Source organism: Notolepis coatsorum, assembly GCF_963971535.1.
Source record: "Notolepis coatsorum genome assembly, chromosome: 3".
NCBI lineage: Eukaryota > Metazoa > Chordata > Actinopteri > Aulopiformes > Paralepididae > Notolepis > Notolepis coatsorum.
In genome coordinates, this window is record NC_140167.1 from 105,077 (window position 1) to 128,366 (window position 23,290).

General features: G+C 42.7%; 2 protein-coding genes across 2 annotated transcripts in view; both read left to right on the forward strand.

The window, feature by feature from the left end:
- The window catches only part of LOC311225097 (uncharacterized protein), a gene marked incomplete at both ends in the record, with an annotated part of 41,952 nt that extends 39,805 nt beyond the window's left edge, over positions 1-2,147 (forward strand). The window contains 2 exons of the mRNA XM_084310302.1: positions 514-742; positions 2,137-2,147. Of these exons, the coding sequence (XP_084166428.1) occupies positions 514-742; positions 2,137-2,147 (240 nt within the window). The remainder of the gene's footprint in view (positions 1-513; positions 743-2,136) is intronic.
- A 6,582-nt stretch (positions 2,148-8,729) lies between these two features.
- The window catches only part of LOC311225243 (uncharacterized protein), a 35,295-nt gene continuing 20,734 nt past the window's right edge, over positions 8,730-23,290 (forward strand). The window contains exon 1 of the mRNA XM_084310460.1: positions 8,730-8,787. The gene's annotated coding sequence lies outside the window, so the exon portion shown is untranslated. The remainder of the gene's footprint in view (positions 8,788-23,290) is intronic.

The window sequence follows — 23,290 nt, forward strand, 5'->3', positions numbered from 1 at the left end:
GCTTGGCTGGTCGTTCATACTAACACAATTGGCAGTGTTAGGGGTGGGAAAGCTGGTGGGTGGGGATTGTACGTTGTGGACGGCGACTCCTACAGGTCGGTTGGTGCGCCTGTACAGCAGAATCAGGAAGTAGCGGGGGCAGCGTGAGCAGCGTGAGCCTCCCACGCGTTACTCCTCGCCGCTGAGAGATCGCGCTGTTCAGGTGAAAAGATGTGACAGCTGCCTCCTCGTGTACCGGAGGGGACACGTGATGCAAGGCTTGGTCCTCACTTCAGCCGACCAGTGGGAGGCATAGTCTAGCAACGTTCGAGACAGGGGTGGGGAGAATTGAAGGGAGAATTGGCAAGGCGAAATTGGGATGGGAGAAAAATTTAAAAATAAGGAGAAAAAGTGGATAAAAAAAAACGCTTGACTTGATGCCATTGAGGACCTCCGATGTAACATTAACCACCACCCCTAGTCTGAAGAGAAGAGTCTAGCCGTGACCAAACTTGTTGTATTTTTGTTTTGCAGAAATCTTCACCAGTGAGGCTCTTGCCAAATGACGCCAAACCAAAGGAAAACACAGAGCCTGCGCAGAATTGCACCATCGAGGAATCAGCCAGGCTTCCGGTGGTGACCAAGCCTTCTCAACTGAGCCTGAACGGGATGGAGGACATGGTGCCTGCCGTAGCCTTCAAAGAGCGCAGGTCACTCCGAACACTCACAGGCTTGGAGGAGATCCAGACGCACCATCGAACAGGTGAGAAAGAGGTTGCACATGTACAGTATTGGGCTGGGAAATATGGGGGACGAGGCAGGATTGCCCCCTTTCACCACTTTTATTTGTTCTTGCTATTGAGCCTTTGGTCACTGCTGTGTGCTCCCTAGAGCGTTACGAGGGAGTTCATAGAGGAGGCAGGGAAAACAAGAGTGTCTTTGTATGCAGATGACCTACTTTTGTATGTAACAAATCCCTAGAAGTCCCCATCCTCAACATGAGATTTCTGGTCATGAGTTAAATTAGTCAAAAAGTGAACTGTTCCCAATCACTGAGACCGCTCGAAGCCTTTCATACGCACATTTGCTATTTAGAGCAGCAATGGGTTCCTTTAAACAGCTGGGAGTGGTAGTAACAAAGAACACTGGCAATTATTTTAAATAAATATAAAAACTATGGATGACAAGGGGGTCTGTCTGCCCCTATTTATCCCTGCCTCTGCCTCTATAATATATATGATATATTGTCTATTCTATTTTTATTAACTATTTGTACTGCACCTTTTTACTCTGTCTATTCTATTTTTATTATTGCCTATTTAAAAAATGAATCAAACTGTGATTTGCCTTACCTTGCTGCTATCTTTTTTATGCTTATTTTATATGTTTTATATGTAATTTTATGCCATAGAATCAAACCATAAACAAAGTGGCCTATTGGGATGCTAGATCCTAATGTGAACATTTTAGATTTGATGTCTGCTGTAAAGCACTTTGAGCTGCAATTCTTGTATGAAAGGTGCTATACAAATAGTTATTAATGTTATTATTATTATTATTATTATATATTGAGATAGTATTTTGGTATATGTGAAAGGAATGGCATAGATAATATGAAGACTCTTTATATAAAAGTATTTCCCCTCAAACGGCTACGATTATCACAATTGAATGAATGAATGAATGAAGTTTATTATTGGGTCTTGTTTACAGACATCAAACACACCTGTGGACTTGCAAAGAAATTAAAAAAAAAATTGAAAATCACAAATGTACATTATTCAAGGCAAGCTCACACACAAAATCCAAAATCAAGGACCAAAAAAAAGGAATAGGCTGAAGCACATGCTTGTTTTTGCCTATCCTTTACAAATTCTTAAAAACTAAATATATTTTAATATAAGAAAGAAAAACTTAAAATATGCTGCAAGATATAATTTCTTTAAAGGAAAAAAAACAAATGTTTGATGTTTTACTCAAAACTGTACTCCTGAATTATTTTATCTTTTAAGGCTTTTTAAAATCTCTATTCCATCATTTAACTCCCAAAATTGAAACACATTTAGCTTTTACATTAGTTCTTTCAATTCACATTTTAACTTCTTTAAAATGTGTCAACTAATGTTGACATCTTGTCTCTCTCTCTCCCGTCTCCAGAGGTCATCTGAGGGCCTCTCTCTCCCGTCCTCTCTCCAGAGGTCATCTGAGGGCCCCGGATGGGCCCTCCTCCTGAACGAGGGGTCGCTCCACTACAGCTGTGTTCCTGCCCTGCACTTTTAAAAAGAGCATGTCAAACCACCACCTGTCCCCCGACCCGTCACAGACGATATCAATCAGCGTCTGGGTCTCTTTCCTCTCGATTTAGCAGCGGCACAAGCATGGGGGGGGGGGGGGGGGGCGGGGGGTATCTAAAGCACTCAGTAGATTACATTACTTCAGTGCAACGAGAGGCTCTGAACCACAAAGACTATCTTATAGATGTACAGTAGATTTAGACAGCAATGACGTCACTACAGTTTGCTGGCGAATACGATACTACGGAAATGGCTATCTCTATCTCTACTCCTCTGTAAACTCTGAATTACAAGTATTCCAGTTCTAATAATCACGTCTGTCGACATCAGCCACATGCTTTTTAGCTCATTCCCGATTCCTGATATTTCTTGAAAATACCGCTATGTAAGCACTTTTCCTTCCTCAGTTATGCCACTGTGGAGTTAGGTTGGTTGTGACTGTTTGCACTTGTGTTAGGCTTTGAACCGAGACTTGAGCCGCTCGTCGCAAGTCAAAGTTGTACCACTTCCCGTCTTACTCTCCTTGATTTTGTGACGTATAACAATCACATGTTTCAAAGCTGCTATGGAACTTAGTTCCCAAAGACTTTCCATTTAGCTATTCATGTATTCCATGTCATGTATTTCGACAGTCGCTTACTGTACGTTGAAACTGTGCATTCATTCTACGAAGTAAACCTTGAAATGTAGTCAATTTATTAAAATAACAAAACAAAAGAAAAACATTCATCCATCAATAAGTATGTTTGATCTTCTGGTTTGACTTTTGCTTAAAACATTATCCTTACCCTGTACTCTAGTCCATGGAAATATAATATTATATATATTAAATAGATATATATATATAATATAATATCTACAAGTATTTAACTTGCCAACCTGTTTGAACTTGAAACTTAACCTTTGATTAAACTTAGTATTATGCAGCAAGTCCGTCTCCTCTTTCAGTCCAGTTGTTGATTCACTCATGCCGTGTCACTGCAGATGCAAAACTTAAAAACACGAGATAAAACAAACAAACAAACAAACAAACAAACATAATATACAACTCCTGTACACGGATAACAATTTTAAAAGGTGCTGAAAGTGGTATTATTTTGTTAAAATAAGTGTTAGATAGCTCTACATTCCGACAGCCATCACTGATATAGTGTTTGGTCAGTAACATGGGTCTCCCAGTCCCTCCACTCTGCAGTAAACAGACATCACTGATATAGAGTGTCTGGTCAGTAACATGGGTCTCCCAGTCCCTCCACTCTGCAGTAAACAGCCATCACTGATATAGAGTGTCTGGTCAGTAACATGGGTCTCCCAGTCCCTCCACTCTGCAGTAAACAGTCATCACTGATATAGAGTGTCTGGTCAGTAACATGGGTCTCCCAGTCCCTCCACTCTGCAGTAAACAGCCATCACTGATATAGAGTGTCTGGTCAGTAACATGGGTCTCCCAGTCCCTCCACTCTGCAGTAAACAGCCATCACTGATATAGAGTGTCTGGTCAGTAACATGGGTCTCCCAGTCCCTCCACTCTGCAGTAAACAGCCATCACTGATATAGAGTGTCTGGTCAGTAACATGGGTCTCTCAGTCCCTCCTGCTCTGCAGTAAACAGCCATCACTGATATAGAGTGTCTGGTCAGTAACATGGGTCTCTCAGTCCCTCCTGCTCTGCAGTAAACAGCCATCACTGATATAGAGTGTCTGGTCAGTAACATGGGTCTCTAAGTCCCTCCACTCTGCAGTAAACAGCCATTACTGATATAGAGTGCCTGGTCAGTAACATGGGTCTCCCAGTCCCTCCACTCTGCAGTAAACAGCCATCACTGATATAGAGTGTCTGGTCAGTAACATGGGTCTCTCAGTCCCTCCACTCTACAGTAAACAGTCATCACTGATATAGTGTCTGGTCAGTAACATGGGTCTCTCAGTCCCTCCACTCTGCAGTAAACAGCCATCACTGATATAGAGTGTCTGGTCAGTAACATGGGTCTCTCAGTCCCTCCACTCTGCAGTAAACAGTCATCACTGATACAGAGTGTCTGGTCAGTAACATGGGTCTCTAAGTCCCTCCACTCTGCAGTAAACAGCCATTACTGATATAGAGTGCCTGGTCAGTAACATGGGTCTCTCAGTCCCTCCACTCTGCAGTAAACAGCCATCACTGATACAGAGTGTCTGGTCAGTAACATGGGTCTCCCAGTCCCTCCACTCTGCAGTAAACAGCCATCACTGATATAGAGTGTCTGGTCAGTAACATGGGTCTCCCAGTCCCTCCACTCTGCAGTAAACAGCCATCACTGATATAGAGTGTCTGGTCAGTAACATGGGTCTCCCAGTCCCTCCGCTCTGCAGTAAACACAAAATAAATTTCCTGGTATCCCTTCCCACTGTATCCAATCAGGAGAGAGAACCCTAGATATTTGTACTTATTTCAAGAAATCCAAATTTGCTTACTGCACTGATAGATTATTTTACTTGTTTGTTTCAATGACACATGTGCTTAAAACTAGTTTTTATTGCATTCTATCGCATCTATACTTTCCTTAGCTGCATTTCTGGCAGACGTTTCTGGTCATGTGACATGTGCGCCCAATAGCGTGACGAGCTGTGTCTTTGCCCATTTCCACGTCAAACAGCCTGCAAACTACCTGGCGTTCTATCGCCATGCTCTAAGACAAACTCTAACCTTAACCAACTTCGAAAGAGTGCCTAAGCTTAACCAGTGTAGAAACTGCCGTCGGCCAATCAGAGAGCGTCTGCCAGAAATGCGGCTACGGAAAGTATAGACACCGGCAGACCATACTGGGCTCCTCCCACTGCCACACTGTCAGACCCCAAACTCTCAGACCCCACGCTTTCCGGCCCCTCTCTCCCAATGGCTGATTTGGGTCACGAGACCGTCACAGGCCCGCTCAGCAGCGCCACCCACCCAATGGCTGAATTGGAGTATTGCACTGTGCGGGATTGATTGATTGATTGAACACTTTATTAACAGATTGCAGAATGGGTACAGTACAGTACAGCTCAATACACACAATTGTTAAGGGGATGCAGACCAGAGAAAGACCTCAATGCAGTACTGTTACATTTGTGACATACAGTAAATATATACAAGGGGGAGGGAACTGTACATTTATGATGAATTGAAAATGGGGGACCCTGATGTAAACAAGACGGAAGTCTTTCTCTGGTCTGCATCCCCTTAACAATTGTGTGTATTGAGCTGTACTGCAGATATATTTCAATTGCCTTACTTATTTACATAAGTATTATAGGCCTACAGCAGTATTGTACAGCCAGTAACTATACTTTTGCTCACACAATATCTTGAATGAATGAGTTTATTTATTTCAAACATAAATTGAAAATAAATAATAATAAAAAACAAGTAATAAACAGATTAAAAAAAAACTGTTAACAGAATTCGACTATAGGGTGACAATAATGTGGTCAAGAGGCATGGTTTCTATCTTGAGCCTTAACTGGCGTTGTTCCTTTTTATTCACATGGTAAGCAGCAGTAACATACAGGTCTCCTCTCTCTGAGAGGCCTGGGGGGAGAGGAGGAAGTGGGAGGATACATTCACTTTTATACTTGCCACAAGGTGGTGTACCTGGGTGGTTCCGCCTAGAGCGCCCTCTAGTGGGAACAGATATATATGCAACTAGACAGTCACTGGTGGAGACAGTTATATATGCAGGTAAACAGTTACTAGTGTAAACAGCATATGTACAGTTAGACAGGTACTAACAATCCTACACAGAACCTCTGATCTCAACAAGCAGTTCATGTATAATATTGTAAAATAGCTTAGACATAGCCTACTTGCATATAATAGTCATGTATAATAATTCCTTAATTACCATCATACGTAACCACCACATCACATAGACTGTAGTGTATAGCATATAGCAAATGGTTTTACTTTTATAAGTGTTACCCCAAATCTCCACACAGTAGTTCAGATATGGTATACTAGTGAGCAATATAGAATGTACAGTGATTTATCCCCGCAGATGAATGTAACCTTCTGAGTCTTGGCAAATAACACCTCCATGTTATTGCTGCAACAATTACCAATGTGTTTTTACACAAATGGCTTAATAAAGGAATCTGAATCTGAATTCAGTCTTTGAATGCTTCAATGCTGGAATCTGGAGCTCTGTATACACAACTGACAATCACGTTTCTCAGATCTTTACTGAGATACAATCCATCAAGTTGTCAATGGTAGTTGACATGCATTCTACAACCTTATATTTGAGGCTATTTTTTATATATAGGGCAGCGGGCTACACCCCCACCTCTTTTCCCAATCCTGTTAATATAATTGAGTTCATATCCATTCAACTCAATGTCAACTATTTTCTCAGAGCTAAACCAAGTTTCGGATATTGCTATGATATTGAAAGGTTTATGGAATTGCTCCAAATATTCTTTAATGTTTTGATGTTTAGCATATAAGCTTCTGCTGTTGAAGTTTTAAACAATATAAAACTCAAAAGTATTATTATAATTCTTCTTATAATATTGAAACATAGCAGCAAATAACTCAGTAGTGCAATAATGACGGCATCCTCATGTTATTTAGACTTCATATCAATAGGGTTTAGCTTTGTCAACACAGGGCAGTTCTACAAACAGGCCAGAGGATGTACATACTGTATGAGTAAAATATATACTTTATAGATTTCTCTTTTCTTTTTTGCTCACATAATATCTTAATATAAAACTCGAGCTCTGCCCCTCTGTGTTCACCTAACTTTCCCAAAACTGACTTGTAATCTAAGTTGCCTAAACCAGTTTGTCAATTTTAAAAGCTCAGAGGACGGAACAGGTTTATTTGTTTATTATTATTATCTCGTTCCCAGTTTTATCTCATCCGTTTCCCCAAGATGGCGGCGGTCTCGTGACCAAATTCAGCCATTGGGTGGGTGGCGCTAAGATGGCGGCGGTCTCGTGACCAAATTCAGCCATTGGGTGGGTGGCGCTGCTGAGCGGGCCTGTGACGGTCTCGTGACCCAAATCAGCCATTGGGAGAGAGGGGCCGGAAAGCGTGGGGTCTGAGAGTGTGGGGTCTGACAGTGTGGCAGTGGGAGGAGCCCAGTCGCCTGCCGGGCTGCAGCTGGATGCGTTATTTTTAAACCTAGCCGCATTTTGTGGAGACGCTGGTTAAGCTTAGGCACTCTTTCGAAGTTGGTTAAGGTTAGAGTTTGTCTTAGAGCAGGGCGATAGAACACCAGCCCTGATTCCAAACTCTAACCTTAACCAACTTCGAAAGAGTCGCCTAAGCTTAACCAGTGATAAACTAGGCGTTAGGCAGTGGCGGCCGGTGCATTCTTCTCCATGAGGGGCGCTATACCAAACATTTTGCAAACATGTACCACGCATTGGCGAATATTTAAGTAGGTACAACTATCACCATTGCCATCAATCAATATATGATCACAGTCAGTCAAATGCAGCCACGCTTCCAACACAGCATTGAGAGAGAGAGAGAGAGTCACTTCCTGTTCATGAAAACAATTATTTATATTTGATATATTAACGTTATATTGTGCATTGGAAACACAAACATACTTAAAATGAGTAAATATTATTCATTTTAAACATGTTTATATTATTTATAGGGCTATACAAAAAAAAATAATCTTCTTCTCTCTTTTAACCAGGGAGGGCGGCACTCTAGCGCCCCCATTGACCAGCCGCCACTGGCGTTAGGTAGTTTGCTGCTGTTAGACCCGGAAATGGGCAAAGACACAGCTTGTCACGCGATTGGGCAAACATGTCAGTGGCCAATCAGAGAGTGTCTCTGCAAAATATGGCTAGGTTTAAAAATAATGCCAGCTGAATGCATAGATATATATAGAACACTAGACAGCTTAAGGCGGAGTCACCAGCGTTGCTGAACCGCCGCCATCTTGCCCCAGTCAGCCTGTTCTGTTACGTTCTATGGTAGCTGTTGTATTGGAGGGTGAGTGATCTGCACAGACAAAAATACTCATAACTCGCTGAAATATTGACGGATTTACAAACTGTTTGGTTTATTACAAGCATTATTAACGTGGCTATGATTCAAGCGGTTTATAAAAAAAAACATCTTTAGATACATTTATGATGCATATAAGTATGCAGTATCATAACTACGTCTTTGATGTTTATAGCAAACCAACCCGTTTGAAAATCGGTAAAGAATTGAGCAATCTATGGTTATTTAAATAGTACATGCACCATAGACATTAATGTTATCAGTAGCTGAGCTGCCTGGGGGCAAGATGGCCGCCCTACGACGACGTCGCTCTCCATACGCCGGCCGGCAGGCAGCGCGGGTAAGCTATCTAGTGTTCTATATATCTATGAAGAAGAAGAGCACTCTTCTGGTGACGGAAGTAGCTGCTAGCTCCTCCTCCTCTCTGACGTCATCCAGCTACACCGTGACCACGCATCTAGCCTCGCTCGTTCCAGCTTTACCCTGCATCACATCTGGAGTCTCGTCGTCGTTCTGGTAAACAAAGGTAGGTTCGTGTCGACCTCTCCGTTTTGTTACAGTAAAATCTGCTTTTGTTCATCTACTGACCGCACATCTTATCTGTTGGCCGTGACTTTTCCATCCAGACTGGGCTAGCTGCACCAGCTAACAAGCTAAGCTGCTAATGCTAATGCTAATGCTAATGCTAATGCTAATGCTAATGCTAATGCTAATGCTAATGCTACTGCTACTGCTACAGCTACACTAAGCTACTCCAAAGTTTTGAGTCTGGGAGGACATGTGCCGTTAGGTCAGAAACTGGTGCGACTCTCTCTGTATAGAGAGAGAAATGTGCGTTTATTCAGCTCGTTAATAATAATGACCGAACATCTCAACTGTTGAGCATTTCAGCCACTGTGTCACTTTACTTGAGAGGCTCTGCTTCTAGGACGAGGTTGGGATGGAGGAGATGGCAGCAAACAGGTCTCACCCACACCACACAGGCAGAGGGGAACACATTCTATCCTCTGGACTGGACAGGATTGATTGAAAATTGTATTAACAGATTGCAGAATGGGTACAATACAGTACAGCTCAATACACAATTGTTAAGGGGATGCAGACCAGAGAAAGACTTTCGTCTTGTTTACATCAGGGTCCCCCATTTTCAATTCATAGTGTCAATTATGATATACAGATATATATCATGACACTTACGACATACATGACATACAAATATACAGTACTGTTTACCAGAGATCCTAACAGAAACTATATGCATTTGAGGGGGAGGAAACTACATAAGGAGCGGGTTGGGTGGGGGAGGGGGGGTTTGGACATTTACAGGGGCCAGTTTCGAATTGCAGCCTCCCGTCGTAGGTGCTCTTTGAGGTCGGTTTTGAAGGTGGATAGGGATTCACATTCTTTCGGCCATGGTATTTTTGGTGAATTATATGAATGTACTGTTGGACTGTGGTCATTCCCATGTATGAATAAATAAATAAATTAAAAATAAATGAAATGAAATGTGGCATAATTGCGAACCGTGTCGAATCTGGGTTGAACATGATTTGTGGAGCTCCCTCTGGTGTTGTGGTTGTGGAATTCACTGACCTTTGGGAAGTATTTTGACTAGGGGTGCACCGATATATCGGTCGGGTATCGGTATCGGCCGATAAGTGCCTTGTTGACTGCTATCGGCCTATCGGCCGATAAGCTCAAATGTGCCGATAGCAGTCGCCGATAAATACCCATCAATTTGTGTAGCGTCAAAAGGCAAAAAAAAAAGTTCACTCGCGCGATCTACCTGCACAACGCCCGCCGTCCCCCACACACACACACAATCTACTGCATCAAAGTAACTACTTATGATTAACACGGCATTCGTTTTGTGGCATTAGCGTTATATAGTTAGTGTTACACGGACAATAACATCAGCATATTATTATTACCCATAGCAGCAAGGCATTACTCCGAGTCCGTTCATTAGCTCGGTTCCATTCCGTTGCTCATTCCGTACCCAACTACACATTCTGCAATCTGTTAATAAAGTTTTCAACCAGACAAATGTATAGAAAGGCGTTGTTTTATTATAACATTTGTTGCAGTAAAATCATTATGTCTCATTTGGTCATGCGTGGAGCGCCGGTCGGCGGGCAGCTAACGTAGCTACGTTATTAGCTATTAGATGCAAGACTAACGTTACTGGTGAAAATGTGATTTGCGTTGGAATACTCCTTTGTCAACTTGCTGTACTTTGCTTGCAGGTCTGCAGTCATTATTGCTGCATTATGAATAGCCGCAACTTTAGCCAAGGTAACGTTATGGCTAAACCTTTAACAATAGTTAACGCTAGCTTTCGGTTAGCTGTTCAATGCTATTAATAACACAACTCCCCGTCAACACCCTCTCTCGGGAAGATGGCATTTAAGAAAGTATCTGCTGTTAAAATGAAGTGTTACACGTTCAATAACAAGCATATTATTTACCCGAAGATAGCAGTAAACAAGGCATTACTCCGTTAGTACGTTCATAGCTCGGTTCCATTCCGTTGCTCATTCCGTACCCAACTACACATTCTGCAATCTGTTAATAAAGTTTTCAACCAGACAAATGTATAGAAAGGCTTTGTTTTATTATAACATTTGTTGCAGTAAAATCATTATGTCTCATTTGGTCATGCGTGGAGCGCCGGTCGGCGGGCCGGGCAGCTAACGTAGCTAAGTGTGTTCTGCTCTCGCAAACAGAATGCCCGGAAGTAGAAAAATTTATAAACGCTTGCCGATTGGTGGTAAGGACAGCAGGAGGTGGGTGCTAGCGGTCACCGGTGTGGCGTAATTGGCCGAATCGACTGTCAATCAAAATGGTTCCATTGCATTGGTTGAAAGCTCTGGTTGAGAGAATAGTATCCTGCTGCAGGCCGCAAGAATGGTTCCATTGCATTGGTTGAAAGCTCTGGTTGAGAAAATAGTATCCCTCTGCAGGCCGCAAGACGATACTGGGAGAGAGATAGTGATACCATAAACATATTTCTTGATGTTTCCTTTTTTTAAGTAAGTAAAGAGGCCTACAAATACAAACATACACATACAAATATACAGTAGTTTCATTAAAATTTTTTTTTTTTTTTTTTTTTTTTTTTTTTATACAAATACTTATATACAAATATCGGTATCGGCCGATAGTGTTAGTTGAACAATCGGTATCGGTATCGGCGGCCAATTTTCATATCGGTGCATCCCTAATTTTGACATGTACATGGGTACCTTGGTCGTGTAGTGTATCTTGTAGACCAGGCCCATTGCAAGCTGCTGTACTCTGTCATCTACGTTGCTTTCACATATAGTTCAGTGGACTCAGTGTGTTTCGCAGGGGTGAAGTTGCAACATTGTTGCATTCTTCATTTGGTTTGGTTTGCTTTCACACTGCAATTAGTCAAGTGCACCAAACTTTCTGAACAATGTCATGCGATCGAACATGCACAAAACAGAATATTTTTTCATCTGTACATTTCCGTTTTATACCGTTTTGAATATGAATAGTTTGGTTATATAGTCATTCCAGGGAAAATATGCTAAAAACTGCGTTTTTGTGTAATTCAATAAACTCACTTTTCGCCATCTTCCTGAAATCAACGTTAGATCATAATTATTATCCTTCCTCGTGCAAGCATGCAATGTGGTTCAGACCGGCGCAGCCCCCCCCCCCCCCCGTTTTTGCCAACCAAATGGTTAAGAGAGACTAGTGAAAGAGGAATGGAAGCGTTGTTAGCTAGCTTAACACTAACGTTAGTTAGTTGACTTGAACCGCGACGGGCATATAGTAATGGCGAGGATATAAAGCATGTTAAAGACGCATTTATTGGACGCGCTGCTCGCGGAGTTTACATAGAAACAGTGCGACTCTAGGGATGGGTACCGTTCACATTTGAACCGGTACCGGGTACCTGTGAATCGCTACCGGTACCCAACGGTACCTTTTTTCGGTACTTTAGTCTCTAAATATTGTATCTACCTACCTCAGTTGTAAAAAACAAATTCCAAACTTTCAAGTTCAAGTTTCTTTAATAGTTGTCATACAGAAGTACAGAATACTTTCATACAAAATGCTTCTTACTGTTACGCTCCAGAGACTGTGCTAGACAAGATAGTATCAAATAACATCAAATAACTTATCAAACTTAATATTTAATAAATAAATAATGTATTATTATTACTTTATTATTATTTACATCTTACTGATGTAAAGTATTTTACAACTCATTAAACAAACAAACAATCTAGCAGCAATGAACTACTCTGCTGCTGATTGAGTATTCTAGCAGTTCTTTTCACTCCACACTCACTGTGTGCTTCCCCCCCCCCCCCGCTTTGGAGAAGACCCGCTCTGCGGTGTGTGTGTGTGGCTTGTTTACCGACGCGACGTCACATCCTCTACTCTTCTGTCCTGAGTTGTGCCGGCTTGCACTGTAGCCCTAGGAGCTAACGTTATGTCCGACGGTTAGCTAACGTCAGCTTGATTGATTGATTGAAAAATGTAACAGATTGCAGAATGGGTACAGTATAGCTCAATACATACAATTGTTAAGGGGATGCAGACCAGAGAGACTTTCGTCTTGTTTACATCAGGGTCCCCCATTTTCAATTCATCATAACATATATGACATACATGACCTACAGATAGACAGTACTGCTACATCTATACATTTATGACATATCAGATTTGCAAATACAGTACTGTTTGTGATACAAAAAGTGTCCAGAAAAAGAGTGTATATACATTTGACGTATAAACTGTACATTGGAGGAGGTGGGGGGGGGGTTGGGTAGGAGGGGTTGGGGGGGAAACACTGTACAACTGTACAAGCAAAGCTGTACATTGGAATACTCGCAAGCCCCCCCCCCAGATAATATTTACCAATCGCAACGGCCAATTAAAGGGGCAATTCGCGATCATCTCGTCGCAGTGTACTGTTAGTCTACTATAAATAAACACGACGTTTATCTTCTGTTAACTTGGTTTATTTGATCAACTTGCAAACACCAATACAGAGCCATTAACGAACAGTGGACCTCATGCTCGTGGTCGACACAGACTAACTGCGCATGCGTTTCACAGCCTCCAGAGGGCAACCTAGATTACCGTATAGCCAGTAGTATACAGGCAAAGAGATTACATGTTAACAATCTCATTCTATCTTTTTAAAGAAATAAACAAAACAAAAATAACATTACCTTGCATGAATCATAAAACAATCACACAGTGACTTAAAACAAAAATGTTTAAATTCCCTGAGTATTAAACATAAATTTGGGAAACATTTTTAGAAACAAATACATAAACAAAAATGTTTTCAATGTTCCATTTCAAACAAACACTTTAACCCAGATCCCATTGTCCTTCACCGAGTGCTTTTAAGAGCACAAGAGCCGAAGCTCCCTTTTTTGTGAGACAGTCAGCGAGCTGAGATTTTGTGTCTGACCAACGCACCTGCCTGATGCGCTTGTTCTGAATGAGCTCCTTAATGCTACTGATTTCCAACCTGAGTCTCTTTTCTGTGACTTGTTTCGTGGACTTGAGCGCATCGAACAGAGAGTGATTATCGGTCACACAGATTACAGGGAGTGTATTCAGTCCAGCATTTCCAGTAGTGAGCTCAGAAAATAGTGTGGCTAGAAAAATTGCATTGTCTACCCCATCTGACATGGCAAGGGTTTCGCCTGCAAGGGTACTGCGAACCACACGTCTGATTTTCTTTGAATGCCAACAGAGGGGGGAAAACTTCCCTCTTTCTCCCATAAGTATTATAAAAGTACCTCCCTGTGTACCTCCGTCTGGGAGGTTTCCAAATGAAGCATCACTGAAAACTATCAAGTTCAGAGCATCACTGTTTCCCAGATGTTGAAATCTGAGTGTCACCTTTTCAGACTTTAGCTTACGGATTATTTTATTGGCATCATGAACAGACTGTACTGTTGACCCTTTTATATTAGAAGCCAAACAACATGAATCAAACATTACATCAGGTCTCGTCTGTTTAGCAACCCATAGGATCTGTCCTATTTTTGATCGTAGCTGCTCTCTCTCAATTTCGTTGAGGGGTTCATTTCTCTGTGTGGCCCGACTTGCTTGTATGGGAATAGGCTCCAGGTTCTCAATGTAACTTTGTTGATGTACCTGAACTTCACCTTTAACAGTTACAAAATCCATTCCTACATAGGAGAACTTTTCATGCTCCTCACGCCCAACCTTAAATGCAGATTGCAGTTGGGGAATCACATTGGATGAAAAGTTAGATGAGCCTGCCCAAAGAAAATCATCTACATGACATGCAAGCACCCCAGTGACCTTACATTGCTCATCCAACCAGTAAAAGACTGCCGGATCCACCTGTGAGACTCTACCACCAGTACTCAGCATGATCTCCTTCACGTTGTTGTACCAATATAGTGATGCATCTGCAAGACCATATACACATTTCTTTAGTTTCCATACAACATGTTGACATCCTGCCTCTAGAGGGGGGCGGATATAAATATCCCTGGATAGCTCAATACCCTGCAAGAATGCAGATTTGATGTCCATAGAGTGGACTTCCCACTGGTTTTGACATATCACTGATAACATAAGTCTAAGTGAATCTGTGGCACATGTGGGGGAATCTTTCGGTAACTCTTGAATATTCCGCTCTTCAAAACCTCTGGCAACCAGTCGGGCTTTAGGCACGATACCCTTGGGAGTGTCTTTAAGACTACAAACCCATCTGGTGGAAATGCATTTCTGCCCTGCATCTTCAACTTCCTCAAATACATTATTATTGTGCCAGCTCTTTATTTCTTCCTGTTTAGCTGCATCAAATGAAATGTCTTTGGTTACAAGTACATCAGCTTCTCTGTCTTCTGTTTGAATGTTGAGATTATCAACCTGTGAGATATCAACTGCTTCCTTTTGCCCATCACTACCATCATTGTCTAGATGTTGCATGTTATACCAGGTTTTATATTTCCCCGTAGCCTTGCCAGATCTCCCTAAGACTCTTGCCTTAAGTAGAGTGTTGTCACCTCTGTTCATATATGTTACCGTCTGTCCTGTTTTTAAACTCACACCTGCAGAAGGGGCAGGATTATTATGGGCATTAGGCCTATGCTCCATTTCAGTTAGAGTTACACCACTCAAAGTGTTTGGTGGATCGATAGCTTCACTTGTACTGGCTTCTTGTTGTTCATGTTCATTCTCTGTATTTTGCTCACTGTCTAAACTACCAGTTGCATTGTTTATACCTTGCTCACTTCCTGCTTCTGTGTCAGCATCAGTTTGTACCATGTGCTCTTCACTAACCTTTGTGTTCACCTTAGAAAGCCTAGAGTGATGCACTCTCACTAAGCAACCACCATGCCTCACAAAAACAACAGCCCCATCCTGACCAATAACTATCCCTGGTCCTTTCCACTCAGTGCATTCAGCTCGTTTGTAATACACCTTGTCACCCATCTCATATTTCTCATCTGTGGGTCTGAGCTGCTTACGTAGTGCTCGTCTTATCCTTTCTGAGCACTCTGCTTCAGTAAATGCTTTTCTAGAGGCATGCAAAGCTGAAATGTGTTCTCCTACTCTAGCACTCATCGTGGTACCTTCTAGCGCAGGTGGTTTATCAACCAGTACAGAAGGTAAATTGGGGTTCTGGCCAAACACCAGTTGATGAGGACTGTAGCCGTGCACATTGAGCATACTGTTCTTAGCCATGAGAGCCCAGTCCAGGGCTGTTTGCCAGTCACATCCATTTTCCCGTCTGACCTTCAGGATGATGTCGGTGAGGGTCTGATTATGTCTCTCCAGTAGCCCATTGCTCCAGGGGCTGTATCCTGCCGTGGTTTTTGTCTCAATGTTAAAGTTCTCTGCCATGTCACGGAACTCCGCATTGTTGAATTCTCCTCCATTGTCACTGTAAAGTCTCCGTGGCGGGCCATGAACGCTGATCCATGTATGAAGAAGAGAGTTCACTATCACAGAGGAGTTCTTTGTTTTCACAATGCTTCCAGCGCTGAAACGTGTAAACTGGTCAATGACGTGGAGATACCATAAACTTGGTTCCAACTCGTGCAGGTCCACTGCCACCGTTTCATTGTACTCTGAAGCCAGAGGCAAACCCACAGCAGGCTTCGGCTTGGTCTTGCTGTACCTCTGGCATATGTCACATTCCTGTACTATTTGTTGTAAAATAGTGTCACAATCTTTGTCTTTATTTCCCGAACTACGGAGGAGTCGCTGTAGTCTTTCTGCAGAGGCGTGACCAAACTGTTTGTGTAGTTTCAGTAGAACTTTGTGTTTCTCATTTGAGGTCATATTTTCTGTGACTGTAAGGACCTCATCTTCATCCTGGCTGTTTTCTGTGACTGTAAGGACCTCATCCTTAATCTCAATTTGGTTCATTCCTGTGTCCTTGTCTCTGATATCTATACAGTAGTGTCCTGAACTGGTGAGTTCAAGAGGGATATTCTGTTTAAACATCACAGCGCTATCATTCTCCATGTCCAAGATGGTTCCTGCCCTTTTCAGTGATGTCTTACTCAAAAGTAGTGGGATATCAGCTTTGACTACTTCAGTTTCCACTCGACATTTTGTCAGTCCTATTTTGGCAGGCAGTTTCAGTGTTCTGGAAGAATGCACTATATTTCCATCTCCAAACCGGAATGGTCTGGAGCTTGGAGTTTCACTTTTTACCATCTGGTTCACTTGACTTTGACTGAGATCGGCGACGAAGCTGTCCAACCATTTTTCTCCACACACTGTGCGGGTACATGCAGTGTCAATGATAGCAGTCCCTAAGGACTCAGTTAGGAATACCTCTGTTTCAGACAGTACAGCAGTAAGCAGTGTGATGTCACATTCCTCTACCCTTGTTCGATCGTCAGTTAGCTTCACTTGCTCACTACTCTTGTGAGGACAGTCTTTAGCCCAATGGAACGTGCTCTGACATATAGCACATTTTGATCTCTTACCGAACCTATCCAGTGGGTTGGTACCCTGTGACGTTTGCCTTTGTTGTCCAATTTGTCCAAACTGCTGCGTCGTTGGACGTCTGAATCTTCCTTGTGAGCGTTGCTCCGTGAATAACGCTTCATCGTTAACGTGTATTCCGTTTGATGTGCCGCCGTGCACTCTCCCCCCAAAGATCCTCTTCAGCGCGGACTTCATTGCCGCAAACGTTAAATCTGTACACGCAGTCAGCGCCATTTGTCTATTTTTCTCGTCTAGACAAGCCGTGTCTAAAAGTTTAAAAGCTAACACGGCGTCAGGGAGAGTCATGTCGTACCTTTTCATTCGGTTGTAACGTTGTTCAAAGTCAATCACATAGTCCGCCATGGACATGGAGCTCTCCTTTTTGATACAGTCAAAAAAAGAGTATGCATCGTATGCGCGGTCTCTCTCTTCTTTGAGAAATATGCCATCTAGTTTAGCTAGCAGCGTGTCCATACCATTGTTGGTGTTCAAGTCCAAAGCTGGTATTTCCATAGCGATGTCCCTTGCCCTTCCTTCCAGCCCCAGGACAACGGCGAGGGCTTGTTTCTTCTTATCAAGTTTAGTAACCAGCTTCCAAATGGCGATCTCATTTTTCCAACACTCGTATGGTCGAGACTCGTCGAACTTCGGTGGAACTTTGTAGTTAGCAGTAGCCATCTTCTGCTAACCATCCTCTGCTACCAATGTTAGTCTACTATAAATAAACACGACGTTTATCTTCTGTTAACTTGGTTTATTTGATCAACTTGCAAACACCAATACAGAGCCATTAACGAACAGTGGACCTCATGCTCGTGGTCGACACAGACTAACTGCGCATGCGTTTCACAGCCTCCAGAGGGCAACCTAGATTACCGTATAGCCAGTAGTATACAGGCAAAGAGATTACATGTTAACAGTACAGCCCTGTAAATACCCCGGTATATCGTAATACCGTCATACCGCCCAAGCCTAGTGGAGGCTGCCTATGAACACACTCCCTCCCTGCTCTGTTTTCACCCAGCTGATAACGGCCCCCTGCCCAGTTTGGCTGGAGACAGACATACATGCTGAAAATTATGATAATGGTATTATCCTCTTAAAACTCATCTCTATATCGGTTATACACCAAATGCAAATCATCGATTTCCTTCAAGCATGACCATGCCGCAGTATTTGCCCGCGTCCACCTCTTGTTTGATGTGGTTGTTCAAATAGAGAAGGCATGTGTCAGTGGAGTGGGATGTTCTGAAGCCAGATTGGAATTCGTAGATTAGCTTTTTTTCCACAAGGTACTTTTTGACCTGTTCGTAGACTATTCTTTCCATGACTTTCGAGATGGAGGTAAGAATAGAAACAGGGCGGTAGTTGCCTGGGTCTAATTTGCTGCCTTTTTTGTGCAGGGGGGTCACTCACAATTTTGAAGTCTTTGGGGACGTATCCCTGTTTTATGGAGAGGTTTATTATGTGGGTGATAACTAGGGTGATGGCGGCTGCTGAGTCTCTGAGGAATTTGGAGGGGATATTGTCATGGCCAGTGGCCTTGTTAGTAGGGGTGGGACGATACATCGATCCAGATCGATATATCGATCTATTATCAAATGGGATCGATGCAACGTAAAAAGATCGATTCATATTGCGATCAGGGTTTCCGTTAGAAAAAATTGTTGCCGGTCTCCGTGACCTGCAAGATTTCAATCTACCGGACAAATGAGATTAATTCCGGTCATAGTTTATTGAGCTTTAAAACAATTGATATAGGCTATATAAAGAATGTCATCCTCAAGGCATGTAGATTTATAATATTATTACTTAAAACGAGGCTACTTTTGCGTATAGTCATTAATATATTCCAAATAAAATAAGTCCCTCGATACTCCGTGCTGCTGCTGACTTGAAATAAAATAGACTGCGTATGTGGGCAGTCGGTCCGACACTAAACAGCAGTCTGTTATAATCACATTTTTATGAGCTAACGAATTCCGTTATATTGGACATTTGTATTAATTATATCAAGCGAAGAACTGAGAAATTTTGCAGAGAGAGACGGCAACATTATCGTGGGTTTGCGTGATGTATATCTCCACCTCCCAACGACTTGGTGCTGGTCATAATGTCCGGTAAAAACAACTCCCTCCAAGCACAACTTGACCACCCGAACCGTACCAAAACAGGCCAAAATTAAATAGCCCATGCGACGAACGATTCATTACATTCGTTTCATCGTTGCTCCACCAAGCAGCCGGTCCAACAATGAAAGCTGTTATCAGCGCGAGCCGGCCGCAGTTAGTTTGCAAGAAGCATCCAGCTGCAGACCCGCAGAGCAGCTTTCCAGGTCTGGGGACCGCACTGTGCCAGCAAAGCTGGTGGGTTCTGTGGGTCTGCAGCTGCATGCCTTCCGCAAATCTGAGCTGAGCGAAGCAACGACAACAAACGCAATGATTGTTTCGTTCATCGCATAGGCCACCCAACTCCAGCCCATCCAAATACAATTCAAATAATCAAACTGTGCCCAGAGGTAACTATTTTCACCGGACACTATGACCGGAGAGATTAAATATGTCGGACTTCAACAGATTTTGCCGGTCAAATACCGGTAATTACCGGCTAACGGAAACGCTGATTGCGATACTCTTATTTTGAAAATCCCCTGTTGAGCATATCCGCCCGGCCGGAACAACAACATTAGCTCAGCACAGCCGTTAGACAGCATTGCTTCAGAGTCCGCCTATTTTGAGACCCGAAATAAGTGCCTGTTGTTTTTTTCCCCCACAAGGGGTCAAATGCATCCAACATGCTTTCCATCCTCGCCATTCCTTTATGCCCACGTCGTGTTAAATACCGAAATTAACGTTGCGTTAGCGTAAGCTAACTACGCTAAGAGAACAGCAGAGGTCCACTAGGGACTGGGAAGGAGGGGGGTTACTGCATTCTCGAGATAGCCCCACTAACAGGATCTGGCCGGTACTGCACCTTCTGACTCCCAATATGCCTTTTCCAGCCAAAATACAGCGCTGTGACAGTGAATAGGATATATTAATATCGAGAGAGAGAGAAAAAACGAACCAAAAACAGTGAACAGGTCTATTTGTATTAGAAACAATAGTGTAACTGAGGGGTACAATTCCCTGACTGTATTGATAAGTATGGTATCATTAAACCACTACCGCTTTATGTACTTTAACTACTGGCCATACAGTACACGATATCTAAATATGATGAACACTTTCCCACCATGAAACCAGGTCCACACAAAGGTAATAATCAAATATTTAATATATATCAAAAGGTACATATAATATTCACCATTACATTTATGATTTGAATGCTCTTGTAAGGCAAATGAGTACTCGTAGGCAAATCAACACTGAATGTCCAATCTCTGGTTACACAGGAAGCAAGTATACAACCTGGCTCTTAGGGAATTATAACGATGGCACTTAATGATTATAGCTGGATATACTGTAAGGGTCCTCCCGGTTGTAGGCCGGTAGGGGGGGTAGGAGAGCCGTCGGCAGTATCCCGTCTGGTCAACGATTTCTAGGGAGACTTCACGTACAGAAGACAGTGCAGTAGAATCTTGATCCACAGATGAATACACCTTGGCTCTCTTGTAGGCTGTAGCTGTAGCTCCACAGTGAAGAAGAAGCGAGGCGACCTCAGTCTGGTCTGAGCGCCGTCTCACCTTGATTCCTCTCGGGGTAGATCCAACACTCACCGGTGTTGGCGATTATCCACTCCACAAATCAAAGTACCAAAGCAAGTATATATTCCATGCCGCATAGGGCTCAGCAGTCGTCGGGTAGGTAATCCAATGTACAGGTCCACTCGGTCCTCGCCTAGAACTCCTCGGATGAAAGCACCACGTGTGGTCTGCCCAACCTGGTTAAGACTCTAGATAACACGAGGAAGCGATGGGGGTGCTGCTCACTTTAGAACTCTAACCGCACGATGCACCATACATAATAGACTATTATTACTTAATAGAAATACGGTGCCAAACTCTGGCAATTCAGCTATTAATTCGCACGAGGTCTCAATGCTATTCTAAGGCCAAACAGGCCATACTACACCGCACGCGGTATCGTGGGGTGAGGCTTCACGTTCTGTTACTTAGTTGGGTAGGAGGGTAAAGGACTAAGGGATAAGAGGAAGTCTACATTTCTTGCGCCATATTTATATGCACGGTGAACAAATAGTGCCACTCTGCTTTCGGTAGCCGTATTCCTGCGCGGAGCCGGGGCTAGTAAGGGCGTGTCTCGTCGGTACCTTTGAACTTGAACGCCAGGGGCTGGTCCCTGGCGCCTGGTCCTTTTGTCCAATAAGAGAATGAACTATTATGGGCTGTAGTAGAATAAAGGAATATTCCGTGTATATGTACAAGGAATATACAAGGGATATCAAACGATATACAAATACTATTCAATATATATCCATAAATAAATATATATATATTCGGTTTAATCTGATCCTTCACAACAAATAGATTGTTTTTCATTTAAATGTCTGGAAGAGATTAAAAATAAAAATGTCAAGTGATATTTCCATTTCCTTTTTTTGTTGTTGATTTTAAATGTTACTGATTGTAAGGCACCTGAATCGTATCGTATCGTGGCAGACTTTGTGATATCGGAAAATATCATATCGTTGTCCAAAGAATCGATATCGTATCGTGATGAAACTGGTGATTCCCACCCCTACTTGTTAGGTTGAAGGGCGCTCCGTTTTTTGAGCACCTCATTTGTTGTTACCATTTTGAGTTTGAAGTCGTCTTTGAGGACCCCTAGGTTTTTATTAAGTAATTGGCCACCTCCAGCGTGTCTGTGATGAGGGTGTTTTCTGTCTTTATGTTGATGTTTGAATTTTTTATTTTTTTTTGCAGCCTAGTTGGTTGTTGAGTAATTTTCCAAAGTTCACAGGGTTTGTTTTTGTTTTCCTCAGTTTTGTCATTGATAAAAAAAAAATGCCCATTTGATCATGTTGTTAACATAGTTTCTTAGGATATCCCTTTATTGATCCCCTTGGGGAGATTCAGTCGTTGTAGCAGTGGGGTGGGGGGTACAGGTTAGTGATGTGACGATTCATCGATTTGCATCGGTGCGCCGGCATACACGTTCACGATGCGTGTGCACCGGTGGAATATGTCCGCATCGGCAAAATGTCAGGCTGAACTCGCGATGCATCTTGTTGTAGCGTCTTTGCATCGTCTTTGCATTCATATAATTTCCTCTCATCCACTTGTCAGCAGTGCACTGTGACTGCACACACACAGCAGATACTATTGCTTCGCTACTACATAAGGCGAGAGCCGTGTCACAGTTATCAACAAACCGTGGAAGTCGAGGAGACATGAATAGAATTGATCAACATGCTAACGCTAGTAGCCTCTGGCTAACGCCAGTTAGCCGTTCAGCTAACGCTAAACTAGTGTCTAACTAACTAACTAACGTGACTCTGCAACACCATTACCATTAGTGAGGAGGGGGGGGGGGGGGGGTATATTGAAGACGCTTGACAACAGGGGTTCAAAGAAAACTTCACATTTATTTGTTGTTCGTTTCTTAATTATATCGCTTCATGCATCCATCCAGCCTGGCTCCGTGTTGTTGACATAATGCGGCTACGGTCGGAAAGTATAGACGCATCCTAGTGTCCTAGTGACCTAGTCTAGTGTGTGTGACATCAACTGTCGACGGCAACTCAGACGGGGAGGGGCTCTCTCTCTCTCTCTCTCTCTCTCTCGTGTGTTTTTAGCTAAAGTTGATAGAAAAGACAGTTTATGCAAAAGTCTTCTTAGGCACCCAAGAGTTTTTATATAAATTGTCTTACAGTAAATTATTTTATTTTTAATAATAATATAAGCTGCATATAAGGAATACAACCAAATCCTCTGTCATACCATAAAATTGTATCATTATTTTGCATCGTGTTGAATTGCATCGTATCGCCCCGAATCGCATTATGTTGAATCAAATCGTATCAAATCGTATCGAATTGTAACGTATCTCAACGGGGGGTGAATCGCATCGCATCGCCCGGTGCTTCAAATG